Here is an 8889-nt window from a genome sequence, read left to right as displayed (position 1 = left end):
TAATAGTTGCAGTTGAGAAACATTATCATCAACTACTTTAAAGTACTCTGCTTTAATTAAAAATATTTAATTACAGAAAAGTACTTAAAAAATATATTACGATAGTATGCATACCTATTATCGTAATTATTTTCTTTTCGTATTATTTTTTCGTAGTATGTGCAGTGTACATTTACGTACATGTACACTGCATATACTACGTTTATTTAATCTATTCATTTTTAAATTTAAATATGATGTATCGTGTAATAACTTTTAAGTTAAACTAAAATGATTAACAACTTTATAATTAACATTAGATAAGTAAATAAAAGTCTGAATGATGCCAAATAAAAAACAATTTACGTATCTGTGATTTTTATTCACCTACAATAATACTTAAAGAGTATGTAAGAGGGGTTTAAAAATATTGTGTTGTTATGTGTAACGCTAACTAATTTACATTTTATATCATTGACAGTATATAAACATTCGGAATTGTTTTGTATATTGAAGTTACATATTTTGTAAATGTTCAAAAATGAAGATTTTATTGGAGTTTCAAACACATCAGATAAATTTTTGAAGGAATTTCCACGAATTCCTATATTTCCTTCGTTATTATATATGAATAAAATTTCTACAACATGGTCACTGGTAGTCAAAAACCATTTGTCTTGGCTCTGTGTTGAATAAAAGGTTCTATGACGACCATTTCTGACTGAAACGTTTACTCGACTTTTTATATGACTAGTTATATGACCGTCATATAAATTATTGAGATGACGTTTACCCGACACTTTAATACGACTAAAACAATATACAACGGATGCGTCGAACGGAATACTATTTTACAACTATTTAGTTGCTACAAAACTGTTATAAAGCCCTTTTATGTCTGTTGGTTGTATAATTCTAATATTATACAACTTTTTTGCTAGTTGGGATAATAATACTAATACCTATTCTTAGCGAAACCTCTTTTTCAACGTGAAACCTCCTTCAAGATCCACAGTGAAACCATCTTCAATACCTGGGACTTGACAAGCGGGGAGCTATAAAAGACGGGGCGCGCTTAGAACCCACCCTTTCCAACCGTCAGCAACATCGCAGGAACATCTCTGTCACCGTTGTTGTATTTATTTTGCGTGGTAGCCATATTGTGTTTTGTGAAATTGCAATTGTTATTTTCGTTTGCAGTAATTAGTTGTAATGTAGGGTATATCTAGATAATGTTGTGTGCGTGATTTGTATTGTGAGTGAAGTCAGTTTGAATATACGCAGTGTGCCGCTAAGACGTTGTTTACATTTATACCCCCCCCGCTATAGCTCAGTGGCGACGAGGATTAAACCGACATTTTAAAGCGTACATGTTTAGTGTTTAATATACAATGAAGATAGGTAAAATAGCGGAATTCGATGTCAATAAGGACGATTGGCGGTTATACATCGAACGTTTGGAACAGTATTACCTAGTGAACGAGGTGAAAAGTGAGCTATATGTGCCAACATTAATAACACTCATGGGGGCGGAAAGTTATGAACTTTTAGTTAACCTATGTACGCCAGATAAGCCAAAAACTAAAACGTTTTCGCAAATCGTGGAGATAATGGAGAAACATCTACAGCCCAAGCCCAGTGACCTCGCTGAGAGATATAAATTTAGAAAAAGGATTCAGCAAAGCGGTGAAACTATTGCAGAATATATAGCTATATTGAAAAAAATGTCCAAATCGTGCGAATTTGGCAGTTGGCTGCAAGAAAGTCTACGGGACCAGTTGGTGTGCGGAATTTGCAGTGAGACGATTCGCCAACGGTTATTCGCCGAACCCAAATTAGATTTCGCAAAGGCATATAGTTTGGCAATTAGCTTGGAATCAGCAGAAAAAGATGCGGCGAGCGTAGTTCAAGGGCACGGAAGGTCAAGCGGTGACTCGTCAACGATGGACTGTCACGCGATAGAGGGGACACAATGGCGCCGGAGGGGCGCGGCGGGTGCAGCGGGCGGGAAGAAAGAGGCGCGAGATGTGAATGGTACGGCGCGGGAGGCCGGACCGCGCGACAACCGCCAACGCCAGCGCGCACGAAGCCCGGCGACGTCGATGCTCGCGCATGGAGCGCAAGCGCGGGCGCAGGCTGCGCGCCAGCAGAAATGTCGAGCGTGCGGCGGAACGCATGCTGCGTCTACGTGTAGATTCGCAAGTTATGTATGTCGCGTTTGTAACAGGACAGGGCATCTTCGGCGGATGTGCCCGAACGTATTGGGCCAATACTGGGTGGAAGCTACAGCGGCCGACAGTATAATAGAAAGTGAAAGTGATCACAGCGAGGAGGTAATAGACATTAATTTTAATCTTTTAAATTTAAGCCAGTGTAAACCGTTTATGATTACTTTAATAGTACACAATGAAGAATTAAGTATGGAATGCGATACAGGCAGTGCGGTATCGTGCATTAGTTATAATATGTATCGGAAATTATTTAGTAGTTTATCGATGAATAAATGTAATATTGTCCTACGATATTATACTGGCGAGTCAGTGCATCCAGTCGGCGTTATAACGCCTCGAGTTTTATACAAAAATAAAGTGAAGGTCTTGGATTTATTTGTAATTAAAAACGGGAAAACGGCTTTGCTCGGTAGACAATGGATAACGGAATTAGGTATTCAGTTGCCGACCGTTGAACCGGCCTGTGTAAATAAAATATTAGACGAGGAGTTCAGTTTAGATGCATTCAGTTCCAGATATTGTTTGCGGAGGGACTGGGCCGATTCACCGGCCCGCCGGTCAGCATACATGTACGGGAGGGGGCGCGCCCAGTGTTTATGCGCGCGCGCCCACTGGCGTATGCACTGCGCGAGCCGGTGGAGCGGGCCCTGCAACAGCATGTGTGGGATGGCATCCTCACCCCCGTGGAGCGCTCCGACTGGGCTACGCCGATTGTACCAGTGGTCAAGAAGGACGGTAACATTAGAATTTGTGCAGATTATAAATTGACGTTAAATAAAGTTTTAGAGGTTGATCGCTATCCACTTCCACGAGTGGAAGACTTGTTAGTTCGCTTGCACGGGGGCAAAAGATTTAGTAAGGTTGATTTATCCCAGGCATATGCCCAATTTTTATAAGATGATTCCAAGAAGTATACGGTTATTAATACGCATAAAGGTTTATTCATGTATAATCGTTTGGTGTACGGACTATCGTCGAGCCCGGGAATTTTTCAACGTCGTTTAGAAGAATTATTTGCTGATTTACCACGCGTGGGGGTGTTTTTAGATGACGTAATCATAACAGGTTCATCAAAAAGTGATCATTTACAGAAATTACACAAAGTCTTTCAACGTTTGGATAAATATAGGTTAAAAGTAAAAAAAGAAAAGTGTGAATTTTTCATGAAATCCATTAGTTATTTAGGATATGTGATTAGTGAGGATGGAGTCCATACTTGTCCCAATAAAGTAAAAGCTATTTTAGATACACCTGCGCCCGTGAATGTAGTAGAATTACGATCGTTTATAGGCATGATTATGTACTACTCGAAGTTCATTAAAAATTTAAGTACAATGCTCGCTCCGTTATACAAGCTATTAAAGGTGGGATCGAAATATGATTGGAGTAGCCAATGTCACAGTGCATTCCAAGAAGTAAAGAAGGTGCTGGCGAGCAGTGAAGTCTTGATGCACTACTCGGCCGAGTTACCGTTAGTGTTGACGGCAGACGCTAGCGGTGTGGGGGTGGGCGCCGTGCTGTCGCAAGTGACGGCGGCCGGCGAGCGGCCCGTCGCATACGCCTCGCGCTCGCTCACATCGGCTGAACGTAATTATTCTCAAATTGATAGGGAGGCGTTAGCTATTATTTACGGAATACGCAAATATCACCAGTACTTGTACGGAAGGAAGTTTATACTGAGAACGGATCATAAACCCCTAACATATATATTTGGTGACAAAGTTGGTATACCAGTTATGTCAGCCTCTAGATTGCAACGTTGGGCCGTTCTGTTATCGGGGTACAATTATGATATTGAATACGTGTCGTCCAAAAAGAATTGCGCCGACGCATTATCGCGCTTGCCGTCTAAAGTTACTAACGATAGCGCAGTTAAAGAAGTAACGTATGTCAATTTTGTTGAGAACTTTTTACCGATAACAAACTATGACGTCAGCAAGGCCACCTTTAAGGATGTAAGATTAAGTAAAATTAAGGTTTATATAGAATCTGGCTGGCCACATTTTTGTAACGATGATGATCTCAAACCATTTTTCATCAGGCGAAATGAATTATATATTGAAGGCGGCTGTATTATGTGGGGCTATCGCATGATTATACCTCAGTCTTTGAGACAAATAATATTGAAACAGTTGCACAGTAGTCATATGGGTATAGTTAAGACGAAGAGCTGGGCCAGGAGTTATGTATGGTGGCCGCGCATTGATGACGATGTGGAGACTATGTGTCGTAGCTGTGAGACGTGTGCGCTGGAGGCGGATGCGCCGCCTCACTCCGTACCTCAACATTGGCCTTATTTACCTCAACCGTGGACACGGTTACACATAGATTTTCTAGGGCCTTTAAAGGGTAAAACCTTTCTAATATTAGTGGATTCGACATCTAAATGGCTTGAGGCTTTTGAAACAAAACACACCAATGCGTCAGCTATTATAAAAATCCTTCGAACAACTTTTGCACGATTCGGTCTTCCTGCGGAACTAGTTTCGGATCAAGGTCCGCCGTTCACCAGTAGAGAATTTTCTGAGTTTCTAAAACTTAATGGAATTAAGCAATCTTTTTCGCCAGTTTACCATCCATCTTCTAATGGTGCTGCGGAAAACGCCGTCAAGTTATGTAAGCGTGCTATTAAAAAAGCGCATAGGGATAAAGTCGATATAGACGCCGCATTACAAACTTTTCTTCTTACTTACAGGAATACTATCCATAGCACTACAGGGGAGACCCCTGCAATGATATTACAAAAACGTAGATTACGTTCACGTTTTGATTTATTAAGAAACGATCGAGCTATAATAGATAGAATACGCGTTGCACAGGATAGGCAGGCTCAAAACGCGGGTGGCGTAAGACGCCTCTTTGAACAAGGAGATATGGTTTGGGCAAGGGGCTATGGTCAACAAGATAAGTGGGTTAAAGGTCAGGTCCATGGCAGGGAAGGTTCTCGAAGGTATATCGTGGAGGGGGATGGCGGTCAATTTATAAAGCGGCATGTGGATCAAATACGTCATAGGTCACGTTTTTCTGATGTTACTTGTCCTGATATTGGGCCTGGTGACTCGGCGGCGAGTGTGGGTGAAAATGCCATGTCATCGCTGGGGGATGAGGTGGTGGATGAGAGTAGAGATGACTTTAGCCAACAACATAAAGAACCGGTTGACTTTCCACTTCAGGCTAAAGATAATGGCATCGAACCTTTAGTGCGCGACGATAGCGCCAATAACAAGTCTCCTACTCTCTGTTCACCACTTCCAGGAGCGTCTGAATTACGGCCAAAACGAGAGCGCAAACCAGTAGTCAGATATGGTTTCGAATTTGATTAGGTTTGAACTCTAGAATTTTTTTATTGTTATTTTACTTAATTAAGCTTAAATTTAATGGTGGAGGTGTAATGTAGGGTATATCTAGATAATGTTGTGTGCGTGATTTGTATTGTGAGTGAAGTCAGTTTGAATATACGCAGTGTGCCGCTAAGACGTTGTTTACATTTATACCCCCCCCGCTATAGCTCATTAGTTTGATCTGTTAATTTTAAATTATCCTTGTAACGTTTTGGATAAATTATTTGAGACATAACCGTGCTTTATTTTTTAAAAACCTGTCCTCAGTTCTGGTTTCTTAGACTATCATATTTTGCATTATGTAGGTACATACGTACATTTTTGTTTTATGACACCCGCAGGGTATGTAGGTGACTACTCATATTTATTTTATTTAGTTCTTAAATCACTGTGTATGTACATGATGCAAAACAAATAAATATATTAAATTAGTGCACACATTAGTATACAATTTGATATTTATCTATCTATATATATAAAAATGAAACCCGTTTCGCGTTGTCATGGCATCACGTGTGAACGGCTGAACCGATTTCGATAATTCTTTTTTTTAAATGTTTGTGGAAGTCCAAGGATGGTTCTTACGGAAAAAAATATTAAGAAAATCTCTCAGAAATATTGAAAAGTATACATTTAATTTTGCATATTTAAAAAACGCGCGTTACGAATGTCATTTTTATTTTTTACGAATGTCTACGTCATTCACAGCCATAGACTACATTAAAAAGGCATCGTTTGTTCGGAAACGTGGTTACTTAATTAAATTCTATTGCACTATTTTATAATTTTTTGAAAAAAATACAAATAGTAAACCTATACAAATTTCGCATATCCTATTTAGTAATCTGTGGTAGTATCTGTTTCCCTAACTTGACATTGGCGTCATTGGCGAATGGCTGAACAGCCAAGCCAGTTAAAAAAAAAAAACTGTGGTAATCTGTGGCATCACATCCTTATGGATGTGCTTTCCGCTTTCCGCTTTCTAAGTTTTTGATAAAGTTTGTTTTGTTATACAGACTAAGAAGCTTTTTGTTTGTTAATTACGGTAAGTTGACAGCTTCATATCGATTTTTGGTAACTTTTGGTGACTACATAATATTACAATTTGGTTATACAGAAAATATATGAGAGCTTTTTATTTTCAGTTTTTAACAATGCCACCAACCAGACATACAAATTTAGGCCGCAGAACTCAAAATACGGCAAGTCAAAGAAATCTACGAGCAAATCAAACTGATGAGCAACGCGAAGCGCGAAATGAACTTCAACGGAATCGAAATCAACATAGAAATGTTGTGTTTAATCCCCACAGAGCTGCATTCAGTTATAATAGGATATGCGAAATTTGTATAGGTTTACTATTTGTATTATTTTCAAAAAATTATAAAATGTGAAAGTTGAAACTGAACGATTGACATTTATCAGGTTGAACCAGGCAAAACTCCGTTCCGAGGAATACATTCATCTTCGGGATGCCATTACTGCTGATGGAAATGCACAGAATGTTGGCAGAACAACTATTCTCTAAACACTATTATGAAAATGTATATTTTGTTTTGTATTTAATAAAATTAGGTCCTTTTCAGATATGGCGAGACCAGGGAAATAGGGATTAATTTATATATGGAGGATATTATAGATTCCAGTTTAAATTGAATAGGTACTCATACCTAAGATAGGTCAACTATACAAAATAAAGTAGTGCATCAAAGCTACGCTAAGGCGGTACGAAGTTCGCCGGGTCAGCTAGTAGTAAATAAATACGATAACTTCAACTAAAAAAGGTATCGTGCCGTAAACTTACCTATCTATCCAAGTTAATATTATCTATAAAGTATTTCAAAATGACTACATGTTTACGATCTCAGTAGCCCTAGCAGGAACGTTTGTAAGTTTCGTATCGTTAACGTATCGAGTTGACGATACGATAACGGAACACAACTAAAGTAGGAAGCACGAATCACTTTCGTAATCGTATCGAGACCTCGATACGATTACGATAGTGACGTCATACTAGCGTAAGTAAGGAGGGACAACATTGAACGAAGGATCGTAAAATTGATTGAACGTTTCGTTCAAAAACTATGACGTATTTTGTTCGTAGTGATTTCACTGCCTTTAAAACTATTTAAATATTAATGCTTTACAACGAACCAGTAATAAAAGTTAATATTGAATTAAAATAAATGGTGTATTTAATTAATATAATACTGAAACTTTGTTTATTTTGAAACTGTGTTCCTAAACGAACGACATGACATTTTGTGCCGCGAAGCTCATTCAAGGACAACTTTGTTTTGAAGTTAAAACTCGTATTACTTTTAAATCTAAAAGTGTTAACTGGTTCACAATCGCAGTTATAAAACCAGTGAAGTTTAGAAAATGCGAACCAGCCACCCACAATACACAATTATGGTGGAATTCATGGAAAAGTAAGTAAATTTCATTAAATGTGTTATTGTAAACATACTGTGCGGGACAGTGTAAACAGTGAACAATAATAAGTGATTAATATATTAGGATTAAGTATAGGTTAAATTAGTTTAGATTCTAATAAGATTATTGTTTGTTTTGGTATACTCCGGCCTCCTATTGGTGAACATTCCAATAACAGCAATCAATAGGAGAGCCGGAATGAATTAGATTAGTACGTGAAATTGTTCATATTTTTAAAATTAAGATTTTGTACGTATTGTATTTTTTTAATGTTATAAGGATAATAATAGTTTGAAAAATATATAATTATAATAATGTTATAGTTCATTTTAACCTAGAAATTAACGATTTATGTAAACGGCTCTCGGTGTGGTAAAGTATTGTCATAGTTAAGGTTAAGATAAAATCCGCGCGCGGGCCCCGCCCCCGCTCTTATTGGTCGAAAAGCAAGCAATCTTATTGGTCGGCCACTGGGAATTCGGGGCCCGAATTTGTATAAAAAGCGGCCCGCACCAAGGGTCGACACGGGGGGTCATATATCGCTTTCAACATTCGTTTCGTGCGGACGTCAGTACTCGTGCTCTCGTTCTTGCGTAACTAATTACGTAAGTGATATTTCGTGGCGCGCCCCGCTTCACAGTTCGTTTCGTGTTTGTGTTGTTGTTGTGAGCCGCGGGCTGCTATTTATAGTAGTTCGTGTGTATACGCGCTTCACAACGCGTAAACAGTCGTTCCCTTGTTCTTTTTAGAACCTTGGGTCGGCAACCTAACGTCGGCACTCGACGTGTCTTTTTAAAGACGTGGTCTTGTCGCATTCTCTATTAGATACGTCTTTGTAAATTCACTGTTGTCGTTGTTGTTTACGACTCAGCGGTACACGGTGGATACCTTACGGTGCCAAC

The 8889-nt window shown here is 38.8% G+C and overlaps 1 protein-coding gene across 1 annotated transcript; it reads left to right on the top strand.

Annotated features, from left to right (window-relative positions):
* Nucleotides 1–3544: 3544 nt before the first annotated feature.
* LOC113507275 (uncharacterized protein K02A2.6-like) lies at nt 3545–5533 on the top strand. The gene has a single exon (XM_026890140.1). It carries the CDS (start codon nt 3545–3547, stop codon nt 5531–5533), a length of 1989 nt encoding a protein of 662 aa, XP_026745941.1.
* The last annotated feature ends 3356 nt before the right edge of the window (nt 5534–8889 follow it).

The sequence above is a fragment of the Trichoplusia ni genome, unplaced genomic scaffold (genome assembly GCF_003590095.1).
Source record: "Trichoplusia ni isolate ovarian cell line Hi5 unplaced genomic scaffold, tn1 tig00001362, whole genome shotgun sequence".
Lineage (NCBI taxonomy): Eukaryota > Metazoa > Arthropoda > Insecta > Lepidoptera > Noctuidae > Trichoplusia > Trichoplusia ni.
This window is presented reverse-complemented; position numbering and strand designations above follow the sequence as displayed.

What these genes read in the sequence shown, in the direction of transcription:
- LOC113507275 (XM_026890140.1), top strand. Translation starts at nt 3,545, where the DNA reads ATGCTCGCTCCGTTATACAAGCTATTAAAGGTGGGATCGAAATATGAT.